The sequence below is a fragment of the Coenobita brevimanus genome, chromosome 101 (assembly GCF_032717465.1).
Source record: "Coenobita brevimanus isolate Jiangsu-jjx chromosome 101, ASM3271746v2, whole genome shotgun sequence".
NCBI classification, from domain to species: domain Eukaryota; kingdom Metazoa; phylum Arthropoda; class Malacostraca; order Decapoda; family Coenobitidae; genus Coenobita; species Coenobita brevimanus.
Genome location: NC_137054.1, coordinates 38,167,819 through 38,190,148, shown reverse-complemented (window position 1 = coordinate 38,190,148; position 22,330 = coordinate 38,167,819). Strand labels below are relative to the sequence as shown.

The following is a 22,330-nucleotide window of genomic DNA, read 5'->3' as shown; positions in this document are numbered from 1 at the left end:
TACAACGAATGGATGAGAAATAGGGGCATGGAAGAAGTTGAGAGGCGGAAGAGAGAGTTATATGTGGAAAGAAAGAGAGAGGTGAAAAGATTAGTAAGAGAGAGCAAGAAGAGAGTGGATGAGGAATTTGGAAGGAATTTGAGTGTAAAGTGGAGGGACTGTAAGAAAATGTTCTGGAAAGAGGTGAAGAGAGTAAGACACGGTGGAAGTGAAGTTAGCAGGGGAGTGAAAGATAAAAATGGTAGATTACTAATGGAGAAGGGAGAAAAAGTGAGCAGATGGAGAGAACACTTTAAGGAATTGTTGAATATAAAGGATGGAAGTAATGCGAGTATAAGTGGCTGGGGAATGGCTGGGAGAAGGAGGGAGGTGAGAAGACAGGAAGAAATCAGTAGGATAGAAGTTGTGGAAGCAATGAAGAAAGTTAAATCGGGGAAAGCCCCAGGAATTGATGGAGTGTGTGGTGAAATGCTGAAGCATGGGGGAGAGATAGTAGTAGAATGGATGTGGAAGATGTGCAGATTGGCCCGGGAGGAAGGTAGAGTCCCGGAGGATTGGAAGTCAGGTATAATTATTCCCTTGTACAAAGGAAAAGGGGAAAAAGAAGTGTGTGGTAATCATAGGGGCATTTGTCTTCTTAGTATAATAGGAAAAGTGTATGGTAGGATACTTATTGACAGAGTTAGAGAAAGAACAGAGGAATTGGTTGGAGAAGAATAGGGAGGCTTTAGGAAGGGAAGAGGTTGTGTAGATCAGATATTCATTCTTAGATCTTTAGTGGAAAAGTTTCTAGAGAAGGGAAAGAAGTTGTATGCGGCTTTCATGGATTTGAAGAAAGCATATGACAGGGTGGATAGACAAGGACTGTGGAATGTATTAAGAATATATGGAGTAGATGGAAAGTTGTTGAATGCTGTGAAGAGTATGTATGATGGTGCTAAGGCTGCTGTGCATGTGGATGGTGAACTAAGTGAATTTTTCTCTTTGGAGGTTGGTTTGAAACAGGGATGTGTCATGTCTCCATGGTTGTTCAATCTGTTCATGGATGGGGTAATAAAAGAGGTACAAGGTAGGGTAGTGGATGTTGGAGTGGCCCTGGCAAAAGAGGATAGTGTTTGGAAACTCCCTGTACTGTTGTTTGCAGATGATACTGTGTTGTTGAGTGAAGACGAAGGGGAGCTGCAAGGCTTGGTGGATGAGTTTGGGAGAGTGTGTAAGAAACGGAATCTAAAGGTGAATGTAGGGAAGAGTAAAGTGATGGTCTTTGAGAGAGGTGAAGTCAGTGAATGTACAGCAAGGTTGGATGGTGAGGAATTGGAAAATATGAGTACGTTTAAGTACTTGGGTAGTGTGATGAGTAAGGATGGAGGTTTGGAGGGTGAAGTACTTGAAAGGGTACAGGAGGGAAGAAAGGTTGCTGGTTCTTTGAAAGCAGTGATAAGAAACAGGGAAGTGAGCATGGAAGTCAAAAAGTTACTACATGACAGTACAGTATTGTGATACCAACTCTAACGTATGGATGTGAAGCTTGGATGTTGTTGGAGGGACACAAGTCAAGAGTGACAGCAGTGGAAATGAGTTATTTAAGAGGAGCCTGTGGAGTCACATGGAGAGACAGGCTGACGAATGAGGATATAAAGAAGCGTTGTGGTGTGGATGTGGATGTGACAGGAAGTGTTATGAGGAACACACTGAAGTGGTTTGGCCATGTGGAGAGGATGGAGGGTGAAAGACTGACAAAGAGAGTGTATGTGAGTGAGGTGGAGGAGGGAAGAGGGAGGGGGAGGCTGAGGATGAGATGGTGGGATGGGGTGGAGAGGTACATGAGAGAGGGGGGTGTGAGTTGGGAGCAGGGCAGTGAAATGGCGGGGTACAGAACGACATGGAGGCGATTTGTTTGTGGCCACCCCAAATGGGATTGAGGCGTCAGGCAATAGATAGATATATAGATTTAAATCAACACCAACTGAAAATATTCATTAACATTATTTTTGGTGCACAGGTAGTTATTACACTATTTTATGCAACTGCAGAGGTTCACCATATAAATGCTGGGTAAATGCTTGACTGTACTTTTAACTAACTTAGCTACAACTTTCAAACATGCACTAACATCCATGGAAATGCCCATACAATTTAAGAAATTGCATTACCTTATTCTGTGAAGAAAGTGGCTTTTTCAGAAGGGAAGAAAAGCATTTAAAGGCAGCTGATTTTTGGCTAATACCAACTCCTGCTCACAAGTTTTTCAGGTCTGAACTTCTAAACGGTTTAGTGATTATACACTAATAGCAGATAAGACCACAAACTTAGAGTACACATAATTATCATTAACCCCTTTGCCACATGCTTAACACCTTAACCACTTTCCCAAGAGCTTAACACCTTCATCATTTCACCATGAGCTCATCTTTCCACTAGCGCCATATCAACGTAATGAGATGTTATCATTATCATCATCATCATCACCAACATACAGACCTCCTTTCCCACTCTAGTGCAGGGTGAGAAGTAGCAACATCCAGACAGCTCAGGCTGCCCAATTCAATGGGCCACCCTTCCATTCACACATCACTCAAGCCCCCGGAACCCTGGCTCTATCCGATATGCTAAAAACTTTCACCACATTCCGTAACTTCACATAAATGTATCCCAATAGTAAAGCACTGACTTCTGATGTCCTGAGTATATCCTCATATTCTACTACTCTGCTACCTAGAAATGATGTACAGGGTATGTCATCATGGTGAAGGGGTTAAAAGGTTATTAAAAAATCCTGCAGCCTTCACATTACCCTTCCCATTCTTACAAACCTTTGCTAGACTGTGACCCTGGATTGATGGGCTAGTGGTGAGCAAAAGGGTGACAGTTTGCAAGACTTTCAGCTCCTCCACTCCAGACTCCATCAACATCCACAAAGTTTCAACCACATGCTCTCCACTGGATGCATCAACAACAGCTGCCACAATGAGACGCTGCATCAGACTCAGCGACAGCTGTGGGGCACATAGTTTATGTGTTAAATAAGCTGGAAGGTCAGTAGTGAATTGAATACTAAAAGGTGATGGTTGGGCTACATTATAGTTCACTGTAAACAGCTAATAACACAGCAAAAAATCAACAGAAAATTTTAAAAATTCACTAAAGTCTAGCTTAAAGTATAGTTTGGTCCAATGAAATACATATGATAACAATCTGTTATCATATCAATATAATGAACTGTTTTATTGCGAACTTCAGATAAAACGAACAGCCAAATCACAACTGAACTTCCCCCGGATTTTGTGAAAAAAGTTCAATAAATGAGGGGGAAGTTCAGGAATCAGCCCACAGTGACAACAGCATCCATTCTTGGCAAAGTAAGTAATTCAACAGCATCCTTTCCTGGCAATGTAAGTGAGTAAATGGGGAGTGTGTCGTCCTGTCTCGGCTACCTCCCTTTCCTTGGGGGAAGCAGCCTAGGTATATAGATAGATAGATAGTAAGTGTACTGGAACAGTACTACATTATACTGTACTCTTATTATAGGTATTGCATTTATATGTACAACTTCATACAGTACAGGCAGTTTCCAACTTATGAAACTAATTGGTTCTTAAAGGTTTTCCATAAATTGTTTTTTTTTCGTAAGTCCATCTCTCGCTCTTATATTCTCTCTCTCTCTCTCTCTCCTCTCCAACCCAACCCTAATCCCATAATTACTGAGGTCAAAGTTCTTTCCTTCTACCCCATCTCCTTTCTACATCATACCTATCTATTTATCTATCTACTGCCAGACGCCATAATCTCGTAAGGGGTGGCCATTTGACTATGAGTTATTTGTTTTACAGGGAGGGGGACTAACCCTCCACCAACCCACTTGCTGACACGTAGGGAGCACATATGGTTTGGTTATATGGTTACCACCCAGCATTGTAAATGGTATCTTGGCTTACATGAAACCATTTGGCTTGTCACTCAATGTAAAGCCACCTGTAAAAGAAAGAAACGCTATAAGAAGTGACAGGAAAGATGGGAGAAATAGGAAGAGAGGAGGGAAGGCACAGAAAAAGAATGATAAAGGCTAAGGAAGAAGTAAGCAGCGCTACATCAAGTGAGTGGATGACAGTCGCCACCACCTACCACACCTACTTCTGTGTTATCCTCTCTCTCTCTCTCTCTCCAACCCAACCCTAATCCCATAATTACTGAGGTCAAAGTTCTTTCCCTCTACCCCATCGCCTTTTACACCATGCCTACTTCTGCCCTATCCTCTCTCTCTCCAACCCAACCCTAATCCCACAATCACTGAGGTTGAAGTTCTTTCCCTCTACCCCACTGCCTTTCTATACCATACCTACTTCTGGGCTACCCTCTCTCTCTCTCTCTCTCTCTCTCTCTCTCTCTCTCTCTCTCTCCACAGATTAAAGCCCATTATTGTCTCCACTCCTCCACTTATCCCCTACCCTTCCTTGAACTGCAATTATCACCTCACTTCCTTGTCAGTGTCGTCAACTGACTCCATCCTTCCTTCCTATGACTGACACCCCTCCCTCACACACACACACACACACACACACACACACACACACACACACACACACACACACACACAATTTTTTTCATATCTGCTGATTTTTCAAACACTGATCCTTCACAAGTAAGGGTCTGACTATATTGTATTTACATGTGCAACTTCATAAACCAATGAATTCTCCATGTAAAACTTCATACAGTTAGTTCAGGTTGTGTCTGAGAATGCAGAACTGAACAACTCCCCTTAAATAGCGAAATGAGTTAAGTAATCCCTCGGAAATACTGTACCAACCCCTCGTACATAGCAAACTTTCGGATATAGCGACCCACCCCTTTCCCCAGTTAGTTCATTATAGTGAGGGTTCACTATATATATATATATATATATATATATATATATACTATATATATATATATATATATATATATATATATATATATATACTATATATATATATATATATATATATATATATATATATATATATATATACACACAAGTGCCTGTGGGCCCTTCGAGCCCTGTCGCACTTGCTCCTGCGGAGGGCTCTCGCGCATCGTGCTCGTTTTCTCATGCTTAACACTCGTTTCCTCGTGCTTCTCATTTGTTTCCTCACACTTTGCGCATGCATTGCGATCATTTTACGTAATCCAAGCCACGTTTACGTGCTGTTCTAGTCTAACGTTGTCACAATCGGCCACCAAGGCGACATCGATATAAAGCCATCAAAAACTCTACTGTGAATGCAACCCTAATTTCAGGCATTCACATGTAACCCTAATTTCAGGCATTCACACTGGGAGCGGCATTTTTTGGTCAAACTTTGATCACTCATTAAATATAGTCAAAGTTTTTCAATCGTAATGGGACCAAGTTTTTTCACATCAGCAAATTTTTTGCAATTTTTGTGCCAATTTTGGTGCGATTTGAATGTGTAATTTCAGCTGTTCAAAATACTGTACACACACACACATACATGCACACAGCAAGTGCTATTGTATATTATATATATATATATATATATATATATATATATATATATATATAATGTATGTATATATATATATATATATATATATATATATATATATATATATGAGGTGTCTAGCACCAAAGGGGCATCGGCGCCAAAATGTACTTTTGAGTTATGACGCTTTAAAGTTGTTTATGGCAACATCATAGCCAGAAGGCAATAAACAAACCTTTTATACATCAAAATGATCATCAGCACCTATGCTCTACATGTAAGGCCAAAAAAACAAAACAATAATAACCATAACCACAAAATAGGCAGTAAATCAAACCCCCGATTTATAAGTGGGCATAATAACATATTGTAGGGATTTAAAAACATAGCAGAAAAAACATCAACGAATGCATTAATGTACAAAACTTTATTAACTGAAGATTCCAGTTCACTTAATATTAATAAATGAATAATTATTACTGTAATTTCACGTTTTTTACAACTAAAACTGAAATCAATGCAGTTATTATTTTTCCTCTACCATAATAGATTGAAATAATAACACTAAAAAAAAAAAAAGTAGTGTAGTGCTTAAGTAAATTGAGAAGGGGTAGTGGGGGGTTAAATGATGCGGTCGTCATCTAGGAGAACAACATCCAACTCTGCCTCCTCGGTGCCACACCCCCTCCCACTGTCTCCCCTCACCACACTCTTTTTCTCTTCTTTTCTACCTTTTTCCACTTCCCCACACACTTCTGACACTTACGAGAGGTTATAGGCACCACCTCCTCACTGTAACTATGTGATGAACTCATCTTGTCACCCCCCCTTCAACCTCAATAACAACAGCTCATCTTGTCACCAATAACCCACGATAAATGGGGTAAAAATCTATCTATCTATTGCCAGATGCCTCAATTCCGTTTGGGGTGGCCACAAACAAATCGCCTCCAAGTCGCCCTGTCCCCCGCCATTTTACTGCCCTGCTCCCAACTCACACCCCCCTCTCTCATATACCTCTCCACCCCATCCCTCCACCTCATCCTCGGCCTCCCCCTCCCTCTTCCCCCCTCCACCTCACTCACATACACTCTCTTCGTCAGTCTTTCACCCTCCATCCTCTCCACATGGCCAAACCACCTTAGTGTGTTCCTCATAACGCTTCCTATCACATCCACATCCACACCACAACGCTTCTTTATATCCTCATTCGTCAGCCTGTCTCTCCATGTGACTCCACAGGCTCCTCTTAAATAACTCATTTCCACTGCTCTCACTCTTGACTTGCGTCCTTCCAACAACGTCCAAGCTTCACTTCCGTACGTTAGAGCTGGTATCACAATACTGTCATGTAGTAACTTTTTCACTTCCATGCTCACTTCCCTGTTCCTTATCACTGCTTTCAAAGAACCAGCAACCTTTCTTCCCTGCTGTACCCTTTCACGCACTTCACCCTCCAAACCTCCATCCTTACTCATCACACTACCCAAGTACTTAAACGTACTCACATTTTCCAATTCCTCACCATCCAACCTCGCTGTACATTCACTGACTTCACCTCTCTCAAAGACCATCGCTTTACTCTTCCCTACATTCACCTTTAGATTCTGTTTCTTACACACTCTCTCAAACTCACCCACCAGGTAAAAATCCAATACGTAATAATTATACACCTCAGTGAACACAGGAGGGAAGCCTTACCGGCACACCGGGCAGGCCACACGCTTGCTGATTGGCTGCTCTGGGGGAGTGGCAGAGAGTGAGAATGCTGATTGGTTTGGGCTGTGTGGCTTAGATGCCTGCCTGCTCTGATTTGTTCGCCCGGCAGCATGGACAAACCCACATGACTTTGAGCCCCTCTACCACTGTCCAGAAGGCCGAATCTTGTATGGCAACCAGTGCTGTCACTGAGAAGAGGGTTAAGCCTGTTGTCTCCCCTACCTAACTCAAAACCAGTATATTGGTGGGGATGCCCCTTTGGCTCTAGACGCCTCATATCTATATCTATGTGTATATATATATATATATATATATATACATACAGTACCCTCGGCAAGTTGTTCAAGAGAAGCCTGTGGAGTCACATGGAGAGACAGGCTGACAAATGAGGATATAAAGGAACGTTGTGGTGTGGATGTGGATGTGATAGGAAGTGTTATGAGGAACACACTAAGGTGGTTTGGCCACGTGGAGAGGATGGAGGGTGAAAGACTGACGAAGAGAGTGTATGTGAGTGAGGTGGAGGGGGGAAGAGGGAGGGGGAGGCCAAGGATGAGATGGAGGGATGGGGTGGAGAGGTATATGAGAGAGAGGGGTGTGAGTTGGGAGCAGGGCAGTGAAATGGCGGGGGACAGGGTGACGTGGAGGCGATTTGTTTGTGGCCACCCCGAACGGGATTGAGGCATCTGGCAATATATAGATAGATAGACCCTCGCGTCCAACACGTGTTTGTCCAGCACAATTCGCATCCAGCACGGAGAGCAAAAAATAGTACGATTTAATACGATTTAAGTACTGTAAAACAGGTGTGTTACAATAACATGGACGGAGCTCCGAGAAGTGGGCGAAATCCACAGAGTTCGCCTCTAGCATGATCAACCCTGGTCCAACATGGTCATAATGGACATTCCCGTGATGCTGACAGCCAATCAAAACTTCCAATCAAGTAGCCTCCCCCGCCTGCTATCATGATGTTGCCCAATTAAAAATGCTTCTGCTCTCATATGATGTTTTGTTTAAATTTCTCCCGCCACAGCGCCACTCAGTGGCATAATTCGCATTCGACGGTGCTTTTCTCTTGCTGCATTTTCTGTCCTTGCTACTGCATTTTACGCTGCTCACGATGCCTAGAAGCCTTCTGAGAACCCGAAGAAGCAGCGGCACCTCCCTCAGGCCACCAAGCTAGAATTCATCGAGAGGCAGAAGAAAGGGGAGAGGAACTTCAAAGGATTTATGAGGGAGGTTGAGGAGGAGCAGCAGCCATTATCCACTAGTAACGCCAGCAGCCATCCTCCAGGGACCGAGTAGGACTACCTACAGCCTCGGCTATCACCTTCCATTCCCAGCAAGCCCACCAACACTATCCTAATAGCTTAGTTTTCATTCACAGTACAGTACCATGTATTATAATTATAGTAGTACCAGTATTTGTATAGGTATATGGTAGGTACTTAGGGTGACTTTTTCTAGGGTTGCTGACATAATTCATTTTTCCCCATAAGCTCTGTTATTTGTCCAACACGTTTTTGGTCCAACACAGGACCCATGCATGACAGTAATCCCTCTAATATCCGAACATCCTCACTGACCGGACATAATTGTCATGGGATCCAATATTCCCCCCCCCCCCCCAAAAAAAAAAAAAAAAAATCCATCCATCCATTGCCAAACGCCATGTATCCCAAACGGGGTGGTCAAGGGCTCAGAGTAATTGTTTTACAGGGAGGGGCACTAATCCTCCTCCAACCCCACTTGACACGTAGGGATGCCAACAGCATCTGGTGTTCCCAGGCGGTCACCCATCCAAGTACTAACCAGACCCAACGTTGCTTTAAAAATCCCGCCTGTAATTTGAACTTGCCGCGCGCGGCGCGGGACTGCTTTGTTGTGGCGCATCATTCCTACGACGTCCGATAGAGTGCCGCAGCATCCTCCCCACTTTCCGCCTGTCTCTCACCGCAAGTGCACACTCGTCATCATGGCTGCCCATGTGCTCGCTTTTGTGGTGGTTCCTTACCTGCTGCAGGCACTCCTGCTGTTCTCGGGCCTTTTATTAGTGTGTGTGATGATGGCTCCGCCGCCTGGGAAGAGGAAGAGGGTGGTGTTGACTCTGGAGAAGAAACGGGAGATACTGGAGAAAGTAGATGAGTGGTGGTCTTCTTCCCGCATCCTCCGCGAGTTCAACCTGGCCCGATCTACTTTCTTCGATATCAAGAGATCCCGAGACAAACTCATGCAGTACACGGCTGACTTCTCGTCGAGAAGCAAATGCAACGTGGAGAGGAAGGTGATGTTTACTCCCAACTTTGCTGAAATCGACCACTCCACGTTGATTTGGTATTGACAGCAACATGCTGCTGGTGTGATGGTATGTGGTACGGAGCTGAAGGCTGCTGCTGAGAAGTTCACCAGGCTTCACGATGCCCTAGACTTCAAGGCATCCGAGGATTGGCTCTTCGCATTCAAGTTACGGCATGGCCTTACCAACCGTAAAGCTCATGGCGAAGCTTTGGACACTAACGAGGATGGAGTTGACGAGTTTCGGCACAAGGTGAAGGGCTTGATCGACAGGGAGGGCCTCACTCTCGGTTAAGTCTACAATGCTGATGAAACTGGTCTATTCTATCGCTCTTTGCCAACAAACACTCTAGCCGAGGAGACAGAGAAGTGTGTACCTGGCCACAGGCTCTCCAAGGAACGGATATCTGCTTTGTGTTGTGCCAATGCCAACGGCATGCACCAGCTTAAGCCCGCTGTTGTTGGCTGTGCAAAGCAGCCTCGGTGTCTACGTGGGATGATGGATGTTCTTCCTGTCGTCTGGTACCATTCTTTGAAGGCATGGTTTATAGCTGTGATCTTCAAAGACTGGTTCCACCGCCACTTCGTCAAGGAGGTCATCAATTACCAGACGAAGACACTGGGAATCCCGTGCGACCAGGTAAAGGCCCTCCTTCTCCTCGACAATGCACCTGCCCACCTGTGCGACAAAGACTTGTTGGCTGAGAATGGCCGGATTAGGTGCATGTTTCTGCCACCTAATACGACTGCTTTCATCCAACCAATGGACCAAGGACTGATCGTGGCAACAAACCGCCTATACCGATGGAAGTTCCTGGACGAGGTGATGGTTGTTCTCGAGGAGAGGACGAGCACAGGGAGGGACGGGACACACGAGGCCAGCGGACTTTGGAAAACCTTCGCCGCTACAACATCAAGTCTGCAATCAACAACTGGGCCAGTGTATGGAAGGAAGTCCCTGTCAAGACTCTAGAAAATGGTTGGTCTCGTCTGCTTCTCGGAACGGATGTGGAGTACGATTTTCTAGGCTTTGACGTGGATGACTTCCATGCACGGCTACGTACGCATGGCGACGATGTTGATGTGAACGATGTGCGTGAGTGGTTGGATGACAACGAGGGTGATCCTGGGTATCAGACATTGTCTGATAACGAGATCGCATTTTCAGTTGCAGGTGTCAGTACCCAGCTTGAAGATTCTGACGAGGACGGCAACAATGATGCGGACTCCTCTCAGCATGACACTACTCCAGCCATCCCCAAGCTGAGCGCACTCCGGGAACATCTAGAGTTTGTTCTGGACTACCTGGAACACCCGGACTGCAACAGGGAGATGGGGCCCTTGGGACTTGTGGAGGAAGTGCGTGCTTTCAGGCAGCACATCATCAATCGTCAGAATCGTCGGTCCTTGCGTCAATCAACCATTGACAGTTTTTTCAGGCCCGTGACCCCCGCTGTGCCCAGCCCTGGCTCCACTCCGTTGTCTCCCCAAGAGAGGCCCTCATGCTCCGAGCCACAGCCCAGCACATCAGCCACGGTGGAGTCACCGCTCGACGTGAGTTTGCATCTATCTTCAGAGACGTCTGCAGTGGGTACGCCATCACCACGACCCAGCGACACACCCGTAGGTCACCTGCCAGTGATACTCTCGGACTCTGACAGTTATTAAACAGCAAGAACTTCTCCACTAAACCACACAGGAATTTATAGTGTTGTGCGTGAAAAAAACAGTGCGTTGTGTTTAGGATTTACAGTTGTGAGTGAAAAGACAAATTTGGAACAAAATTTAACGTAAATAGACTTGTGTCTTTTTGCTTTAGAAAATGGTTAGAAGAGTGGGAAAAGTTAAAGTGCAGAGTGCAACACTTAGTAAGTTACAATGGAGCATAAGTTAGACAAGAGTGCGCACTGTGAAGAGAACGGACGTCTTAGTGCGATTGACTAAGTTCAGTGCAAGACTTCATGAACAGTGTACTAGAAGTGCTTCAGGAAATCCTTCTTACTGTCAGAGTCTGAGAGGAGGCGGTTATTCATCGAGATGGCCATGGACTTGCTGTAAGTAGGCAGAATGTTTCATACTGTACTTTTTTCCATACTATACTTACCTCATTTCACTCTTTAATGTCCTTTATTGGTGTGAATAGGGTGTTAGTAGCTATGCATGTGCAGTAGGAATGTGTTTTTCTGAGTTAGGCTAGGTTTGGGTCCATAACTACCAGTCCAGGAGCCAGTAACCAGAATGTTTAATACTGTATGAACCTACCTCTAAACCCTCATTTTATGGTTCCTTTGCATTTATTTCAGTCATTTATGTGCCTTATTGGTGTGATTTGGGTCTTAAATAGGTGCTATGCATGTCCAGAGGGAGTTGTATAGGTGTTTCTCTGAGTTAGGTTTCATAAGTACAAGTCCATAAGCTGGGGCCCAATATCCGGACAGGACCACTATCCGGACTTGCCTATGGCCCTATTACGTCAGATATTGGAGGGATTACTGTATTACCGTGTTGGACGCGAGGGTACAGTATATATATATATATATATATATATATATATATATATATATATATATATATATATATATATATATATATATATGTATATATATATATATATATATATATATATATATATATATATATATATATATATATACACAGTAGTCCCTCATTTATCCAGATGCTCAGTATCTGGATGTGTTCATTATCTTGATGCTAGACCTTGGCTCTATTAAACCATTATCCAAATTTATTTGCTATTACCCAGACATTCAAATACTGAGAACTTCGGCCAGCCAGCCGACATGTCCAAACATTAGGTATCGTGGCTGCTGGGCTCACGCCATGAGCAGGAAGTAGTCCGTAGCCCACAACCAGAGCTAAAATGTCCATCCGCCCCTGTACTGAATGGTCAAAGTTGCGCGCTCATCCTATCACTCCCAACGAACCTCCAGCACTCGAGTAATAAGACGGTACCCGGAAGTGGTGTCAAAATATCCGTACGCATTCCCCACTGAATGTCCAGTATCGCACGGTCATGGGGCTAAGTCTTCCCCAACCGCCGCCTCCATCGAACACAGACCACAAGCCACGAGTACGTGTTTGACGACAGCGGCCGTCCGCCTCTCTACCAAACACTGGAAGTCCCTTGGTCACAGTAAGTTGTGTTTCCGCATGGCCACCCGGCGTCTGACAGACTGCAAGCCATGAGTAAATGTACAGTAAAAGCGTACATCTGCCTGTTGATAGAAGAGGGAGAATCCTGCCCATAGCCTCGCTTCTCCCCCCCCCACCCATCCCCCCCTCACTCCCTCAGTTCCTACCCTCCTCCGTGCTGATAACACTGACTCATGAGTTTTCAAAGTTTTTTGCAATTTATCTGACTACTCTTGGTCGTATTGAAATTTCAAAGTGAGCATGAGAAGTCTCATGAAATTCTGCATCTAGACATATGCTTAACTTCTGGAAGATGCTGGTAAAATTTTGAACTATGATGGTGGGATGTTACATGAAGGTAAGTTTTACTCCTGAAAACTTATGCTTGCTATATTTCTGTACTATTACTTGTCGGTTTTAAGTGTTATTATTAGCTTATCTTATAGTATAAACACCAGTGAAGATGATGGTACACCATTTATACCAATATAACCAATTTCTGGTGGAATATTTGGCTGTGGAATTTTTTCTGAGCCCCAGAAGCAATCTCTCATCACAGACAACAGATTTTTAAATTGCCGTCAGTTTTCTTGTGGATTTTTGCTGCTTATGCAAGCTTTCTTGATGCTCTGTATTAATATGGATAATCCTATGTGTGTTTTGATGTCTAAATATGGCAGATTGACCTGGAAACAGTGCCAAAATTAAGAGGAAAACTGTCCATACAGTAGTGTATACGTCGAATGTTTTTTTTTTTTTTTTTTTTTTTTTTTTTTTTCCCCTTGGTGTTTAGTATTACTTTGGATATTCCTATGTGTTCTTTGATGTCTAAATATGGCAGACTGACCCGAAAATAGTGCCAAAATTAAGAGGGGCTGTACGTAAAGTGGTGTTTAGGGTAGGGTGTTTTTTGGTTTTCAGTGTTATTTTTTCATGGTTTTATTGGTGTTTAGTATTACTTTGGGTATTCCTATGTGTGTTTTGATGTCTAAATATGGAAGATTGACCTGAAAACAGTGCCAAAACTAGGAGGGGTACTGTACATAGTCATGTATATGTAGGGTGTGTGTGTGTGTGTTTTTTAATGGTTTTCTTGGCGCTTAGCACTAAACTGGATATTCCTATGTGTTTTTTGATTACTAAATAAGGCAAACTGACCTAAAAACAGTGCCAAAATTAGAAGGGGTATTGTACAGACAGTGGTGTATAGTTTTTTTTTTTTTTTTTTTTTTTTTTTTTTTTTTAATGGTTTTCTTGGTGTTGAAAATTATTTTGGATAATCCTATGTACCTGTATGTTCTGATGTCAAAATATGGCAGAATGACTGGAAAACATTGCCAAAATATGGAGGGGTACTGTATATACAGTGGAGTTTAGGTACGGTGCTTTTTGGTTTTCAGTGGTTTTCTGCATGGTTTTCTTGGCATTTACCATTACTCTGAATATTCTTATGTGTGCTTTGATGTCTAAATATACCTGAACAACTGAAAAAGACTACCAAATTAAGCACAGGTACTGTACAAACAGGTTAGATATAGGTTCGAGGTAGGTATAGGTTGGGTCTGGGTATGGTAGGGGAATAGTGTTCATTGTCCAGATATTACCACTACCTGGACATGCCTTTGGCTCTATTATGTCCAGATAAATGTGGGATTACTGTATATATATATATATATATATATATATATATATATATATATACACAGTAGAATTTCAAATTTCGATGGGCATATGTACCTTAAAATCACCGCGAAATTCAAATCATCGAAATTTAAACTGAACTTCTTATACGAAAAATTAGTTTGGGTACGGGGATTCCAAACCTAACTACGTAAAATCATGGTTTTTTGCCCACACCTCCTGTAAACTTTATGAACTATAACTATGGTTAAGTAACTGTAGTTATACATTGTATTGCCATACTGTCCGCAAGTGTATACTTGGTGTATATCTGCCCTTCCCTGTACTGCCATTTCTCCTTTGGCTGCGAAGATTTAGAGGTGCCAGGCTGCTCTCGTCCATTACCACTGCTACCCGAAGAACCACTCTTGCTTGCCGTCTTGAAACAGTTAAGTTGTGACGAAAATACAAAGAAAATACATACAACTAAATTGCAGTGAAATGCACATCCACACATGGAAGGTACAGGCTGAAAGTGCAGCACTTGGCTGTAGAGGGCTGGCTGCTGGCAGGACACTCACAAGATGGCCGCCGACAACAGAGCATCACCTTGCACATGGCTTGTTGTTGTTGGTGCCTACTCCCATCCAGGAGCTCTTGTCCTTAAACACATGACTTTTTTTTTTTTTTCCAGTCTCTATTGTTCATTTCTATGTTGCTCCTTAGATTCATAATTACAGTACTCCTCTCCGTTTCAGTATTCTGCCTACTGTATTTGCTACCACCTGTAGTTCATTTTGTTTTAGTATTTCTGTTATTGATTCTTTTCCTTTAATTTCTCTTGTTATATTTTCAAGTTATTAAAGTATTCATTCATTAACCTGCCACGTCCCGTTGACGTATATATACGTCCACACGTTTTGTCACTGTCAGTCCTGTTAACATATATAGACGTGCATCAAATGCAAGGTCCATAATTTGCACAGTTTTCAATTTTCGCGTGATTTTTTGTACGTATACACGGGACAACTTCTTCTACAATTCACCTGTTACCAGTGACCTGGCCAGTAAAGACATGTCATGCCACGGGACGAAATTCAGGGCCAGAGTGATTCTCCAATTGATGACAATGTATTTATGTAGCATTAGAGGACAAAACAGTCAGAAATGATGATCAGGTCATGTCGCCAAAAAAGGTCAGGTATGTTGATGTGTTTGGTGAGTGAAACAATGCTTATATTGCCTATATTACTGTGTGAAAACCAATATACTCTGGTACTACCCTCCCACAGAACTCGTTTTCTTTGGAGTAAGCCTGATAGAAAACCCAGTAAGGTAAGAGGTACTGCTACCTCTATCAAGTATTTTAGCCCCTAGCTGCCGGCTGACGTGTAAAGCAGTCACGATTTTGGGTGCAGAGCAACGCCGGTCGACGTGTATAGCCGCAAGTGTCATCCCGCCACCCTTTGAACTTTAACTTAACCTTACTCATCAACGGGACCACCTGGAGACGTGAGGATACTATCATTTGAAAGAGGAAGAGTTGATGATCCTTAGCCATCTTTAATTTTTTCTCTAGCTATTATAGTTTGGCAGATATTAGGATTTGAAGTAAGGGTATTTTTTTCCATCACGGATACCCCACGTAGGGAGGAGCATGCAACATCGGAAACCCCCCGGCATGTATGGGTTAAACCTCAGGTGAGCGATTTCTCTATGAATTTTTGATATTTCTCACCAAAAGCGGAGGTTTCAGCCAAAAAATTTTTCTTCCAAAATTGGTCGGGATTGGGGGGAGTCAATGGTGGAAAATCGGTCGGGAAGGGGCTGGTTAATACTGTAATAAGTATATTATTAGAACGACAGGGAATCATCCAGGATGCAAATTGTCCTGACAGGAAATTGTCCACGTTTTGGCGGGGAATTATCTAACAGCGAATTGACCTGACGGCGAATTGTCTCGGAACCATATCATCGTATGCTTCACAAATAAATAAATGATGTTGATTTTCATTCTCTTCTTGACACATGTCACATATGATATTAAGTTAGGCTCATACATTTTCTTATAATTTTCCTTCACTTGCATTTTGGTTTGCATCAAAAATATTATCTTTGCTTGTTTTGGTTGGAGTCTGGCCCTGACAGCATCGAAATATGCGACTTTGCATCGAAAAGTAAGGTAGGCAGACCACTCCAAAATGCATCGAAATTTGATTCGTCGAATTCTAAACTGTCGAAATTTTAGATTCCACTGTGTACATACATACAGTATATATATACTGTATATATATATATATATATATATATATATATATTGTATATATATATATATATATATATATATATATATATATATATATATATATATAAAATATATACATATATATATATATATATATATATATATATATATATATATATATAAATATATATATATATACTGTATATATATATATATATATATATATATATATATATATATATATATATATATATATATACTGTATATATATATATATATATATATATATATATATATATATATATATATATATATATACTGTATATATATATATATATATATATATATATATATATATATACTGTATATATATATATATATATATATATATATATATATATATATACTGGGGTAGGGGGGGTTTTCAAGAATACTCCCCCAGCATCCCTGCTTGTCGTAAAAGGATACTAAAAGGGTTGCCGGAGGGTTAGTGCCCCTCCCCGGAAAACAACTAACTAAAAAAACAAATAAGCCTCGGACAAGGACTGACCAAACGATGACGACCAAGGACAGGACAAAGGACATGGTTATCGGAACGTGGAATGTAAGGGGAGCGAATGATGAAGCGAAAGAGAGAGAGATTGTCCAGGTGCCTGAGGGTGCGAAAGTGGATGTATGTGGAATAACTGAAACAAAATGGAGAGGAGAAAGTGTGAGAGAATGGAAGTATGGATGAGGTATATGTGCAGGAGTAGGTGAGAATGAGAGGGCAAAGGAAAGAGTATGTATAGTTGAGAGTAAAAGATGGAAGAGGAGCATAATACAGTATGGATCAGCTGGGTCAAGGATTGTGTCGGTAAAGTTGAAAGTTGGAATACAAATGTGGGCAATTGTGTGTGTGTATGCACCAATGCAAGATCGTGCTCGAAGAATGAGAGAAGAGTTATGGACAAATGTAGAAGAGTGCATGGAAAAGTTTGGAAGGAATGAGAGAGTGTTTTTGATCGGTGATATGAATGGTAAAGTTGGGAATCTGAAGGTGGATGGAATAGTTGGTGAGTGGGGTATGCCTGCTGAGATAGATGAGAATGGGAATGCATTAGTGGACATTTGTGCCGGGAGGGGGTTGGTGATAGCCAATACCCTCTTCAGGCATAAAATGATCCACAGGTATACATGGCGAGTGATGAGAAGGGTGGGCGGTGAACTGAATGAAAGGAAGGCAATGATTGATTATGTGCGTGTGGATGAAAGGATGCGAAGATGTGTAATGGATGCAAGAGCTCATTGAGGTTGAGGTGGTGGACTTTCTGACCACTACTTGGTGGTGGCCAGAATTAGAATTCAAGTAAGATGGAGGAATAGAAGAAGGGAAAGACGAGAGGAAGGAGTAGTTGCAAGGAGAGTGGAAAGGTTACAAGAGGATGAGAAAAAGGCAGAGTATAAGAGAGAAGTGGAGGAACGATTGGGCAAATATGAATTGGAGCAGATGGGAGACGTGAAAGGTGTGTGCAAGATATTTACAGAAGAAATATGTGCAGCATGTGACGTGGTGTGTGGAAGGAAGAGAAGACGGAGGGGGGTGCAAGGAACAGCATGGTGGACTGAAGAGGTGAGACAGGCTGTGGCACAAAAGAAGAAAGCATACAATGAATGGATGAGAAATAGGGGCATGGAAGAAGTTGAGAGGCGGAAGAGAGAGTTATATGTAGAAAGAAAGAGAGAGGTGAAAAGATTAGTAAGAGAGAGTAAGAAGAGAGTGGATGAGGAATTTGGAAGGAATTTGAGTGTAAAGTGGAGGGACTGTAAGAAAATGTTCTGGAAAGAGGTGAAAAGAGTAAGACAGGGTGGAAGTGAAGTTAGCAAGGAAGTGAAAGATAAAAATGGTAGATTACTAGTGGAGAAGGGAGAAAAAGTGAGCAGATGGAGAGAACACTTTAAGGAATTGTTGAACATAAAGGATGGAAGTAATGCGAGTATAAGTGGCTGGGGAATGGCTGGGAGAAGGAGAGAGGTGAGAAGACAGGAAGAAATCAGTAGGATAGAAGTTGTGGAAGCAATGAAGAAAGTTAAATCAGGGAAAGCCCCAGGAATTGATGGAGTGTGTGGTGAAATGCTGAAGCATGGGGGAGAGATAGTAGTAGAATGGATGTGGAAGATGTGCAGATTGGCCTGGGAGGAAGGTAGAGTCCCGGAGGATTGGAAGTCAGGTATAATTATTTCCTTGTACAAAGGAAAAGGGGAAAAAGAAGTGTGTGGTAATCATAGGGGCATTTGTCTTCTTAGTATAATAGGAAAAGTGTATGGTAGGATACTTATTGACAGAGTTAGAGAAAGAACAGAGAAATTAGTTGGAGAAGAACAGGGAGGTTTTAGGAAGGGAAGAGGTTGTGTAGATCAGATATTCATTCTTAGATCTTTAGTGGAAAAGTTTCTAGAGAAGGGAAAGAAGCTGTATGCGGCTTTCATGGATATAGAGAGAGCATATGACAGGGTGGATAGACTAGGATTGTGGAAAGTGTTAAGAATATATGAGGCGTTGAGAATAGTACTGATGTAAACGCCATATATAAACAATGGAGAAAAACGCAGTTAAAGTTTTGCAATCTTAAGACTGTGATAACTTTTTAGTGGGATATGATAGGAAGCTCGTGTTTCTTTTAAATTGAAGCTCTATTACAGGGCTTTCCATACAGTAATACATTCATATACCACAATCTGAATATTGTCACATTAACTGCGTTTTTCTCCATAGGTAGATCTTAAAAAAAAAATTTTTACGTAATATCACCGGATTTTGCACATACATTATGTTGATAATAGGAAAACAAAGAAAATGTATAATTTTGGTGTTGATTCTTTGCACTCCGAGAGCGCATACCTCCAGCAGGGAGCATAAAAAAAAAAAAAAAGGTTACGTAACCCCGTTGCAAGTTAAAGTATTGTGTCATTGTATTGTTTACACAATGAAAATTAGTAATAATAATGTCATAGTATTGTGTACACAAAATTGTTAATGAAAATTATTACGCCATTAATAGTAATGAAAAAAAAAAAAAAAGGTAATCAGCACTTACTATGACGAGGACGAGGACTGCTCTTGTTGTTTGAAGATGGCGATGAAGATGAGGGCGATGATGTTGTCGATGATGATGACAGCGATGATGATGAATGATGAATGATGATGTGGGGGGTGGGGGGGGGCTACTGGGATGAGGTGCTAAGCGTGGCAGCCACGGCCACGCCCCCCTCCCCACTGTCATCCTCGTCATAATCGAGGTTCTCATCCAGTGCACCATCTGCACCATCTTCCTCTTCCTCTTCCTCCTCTATTCCTTCATTCTCTTGTTGGTTAATGATGTAGTTCAGGTAGTTACTGTAGGCTGGAGGGATGTAGTTAAGCAGGTACTTCAAGGCGTTAACCTTCCCAGGCTTGAGACGACGAGGAGCAGAGTACTTTTGGGGGAGCTGAGCACGTGAGATGTTGAATGAGAGAGGGTCAGAGATAGCAGTGCCCTTCCGGAGCCGAACAGTCCCAGGGGGGCCCTCATAATCCACTGCGACATAGTACCTTTCACGAAACTGCCTGCTGACGGTGAAACGACGGGCCTCCATAAACCCGTACGGAGCCTTTGGACGTCGTACAGTAACTTGTTGTTGCAGAACATCAAAGTTGAAGAAGTCCTCTTGTCTCATAACATTCACCTTCTGGCGCTCAACCCGAGACGCACGTATGGCAAGACAGTAACCCTTGAACTCGTAGATGTCCCCAGTGGCCCTGATGGTTTTCTCTATGTTACCAAAAGCTCTATCGCAGGCCATGTAGCTATGGCCAGGTACTAGGTAGTAGTGGTCGATGCAGGTTAAGCGACCGCTGTGAACCTCTCTCAGATAAAGTAGCAAAATGTTAATGTTCTTATTTTGACCTCCACAATTGTCTGACACAATCTTTAACACTTTAAACCTCTCACCTTTCTCAAACTCATTATTCACCCACTTTAACAAACAAGATGCAATTTCTGAACTGCCCCTACCACCATTCACTTCATCCCAAGTAAAGAATTGACTCTCCTTTTTCTTGAGGTCGTGAATACACAAGTTGTACATCCACAGTTTCTTCTGGTAATACGCCACACTTGTCGCCATCCTAGGAATGGGTAAGGTCTGCTGTAGGTCAAGGCAGATGCACCGAGTGTTGTCGTCTGTATTCTTGCTAAGTCTTTTCATCATCCTCTGCCCCTCTCTAGCTGCCTTGAGGTGTTCCTTCTTCTGCTGTTTGAGTCCCTGCACCTGGTCTAGGTCTGCCCTCTTAATGGCCACCTTGAGAGTGTCACATCTAGAGCAGGTGTCACTCATAGGAGGCTTAAACCCCAGCCTGTAGCTGTTGAACTTTTTCGGTAGTAGCTGCTCTTTACTCTTGTTTCCTCGGGGTAGTGTTCCTCCATCCACAGCAGGTAGAGGCGATACATCTTCTTGACGTTCAGTTGTGTATCCAGGTAGCGCATCAGCGGACTCTTGGCTCGGGTGTAATGGCTTGAAACAGTGGGAAAGCTGAGAATGTGTTGCTGCACTCGTGCCTCAACGTCTGCTGGAATACGCCTGCTAGGTTGCCGACCACGTCTGTCACCACGTGGACACCCTGTAGCCGACACAGACTTCAATGCCGTCCTCAGTCGTGTCTCGGAAATGCCAAGGACAGAAAGGAAGCCCTTCTGCCACAACCTGTAAGTGACAGTCTCATACGTAAGGTGGTAAGAGCGGGTGAAAGAACGGCGGCGGTCTTCCTCTGGGTGCTGCACAGGACGCCGTCTCTTCACAGGTAACACAGCAACATTCTTCTGAATGTATGCGTTCTGCAACGCAAAATCGCCAATCTCCGAGAACTGGCGATGTAATTCCCGAATGATTGGCATAGTAATTGTGTCAAAACATCCGTCTCGACGTGGTTCCCCAACACTACGAGGTGGAACATGGCGGCCACTGACCCTACTCACATACGCTTCACCTAGATTGCGTCTCTTTTTCACAACGTTTGACCGCCACTCACTGCACTGGGGCCCTCTTTTTCTACTTAGAGGCACTCCAGGGTCATCCTCACTCTCCGTTGAATCACTCATACCGCCGGCACAAACGTTCTTACGAACGCACACAGAAAAAAAGGAAAATCAATAAATTCAAGTGTGGTGGGGAGGGAGGAGGTAAGACGACTGTGGTGGTCGGGGAGAAGGGAAGAGGCGAGAACGGGGCGTCGTCAGTCACGGGAGCTCGTTCCCGCCTCCCATTGGCTGCTCAGCCCCGCGTCTTCTGGCACTGGCGGATACGCTCACACAGGTAAACTCTGAGTGCAATTTTTCTGGGTGAGCCCAAAGGGTCGGTAAAACCTTCAATACTATAGGGATTTCGACCGTGTTGCAAGTTGTCTTCTGACTACTCGGTTGTGTGTCCAGGCACAGGAGGAAGAAAGTGCTATAATAACTCAACGGCAGGAGCAAGTTCCCTCATGCCATTGGCTGCCCGTGGCACTTACGCTAGGCAGAGTCAACTTGAGAACATTTTTTTGGGTGACGCACGTAGCGCCGCAGGTACCCCTCTAAGGTAAAGGGTTTTCGACCATTTTCCGGGTTGAATTCTGACTGTTTAGTTGTTGCCGCAGACAGAGGAAGGAAGGGGGAAGACCATGGTGTACATAACTGAAAATCGTCTGAGGTGGCGCTTACGTCACTACTATTCTCAACGCCTCATATGGAGTAGATCGGAAGTTGCTGAATGCTGTGAAGAGTATGTACAATGGTGCGAAGGCTGCAGTGCGTGT

The 22,330-nt window shown here is 43.0% G+C and overlaps 1 protein-coding gene across 1 annotated transcript in view; it reads right to left on the bottom strand.

Annotated features, from left to right (window-relative positions):
• Positions 1-22,330, bottom strand: part of LOC145415010 (protein MON2 homolog) — a 1,148,323-nt gene that overhangs the window by 964,068 nt on the left and 161,925 nt on the right. Inside the window, exon 3 of the mRNA XM_080284427.1 lies at positions 2,814-2,996. Coding sequence (XP_080140553.1) covers positions 2,814-2,996 — 183 coding nt within the window. The remainder of the gene's footprint in view (positions 1-2,813; positions 2,997-22,330) is intronic.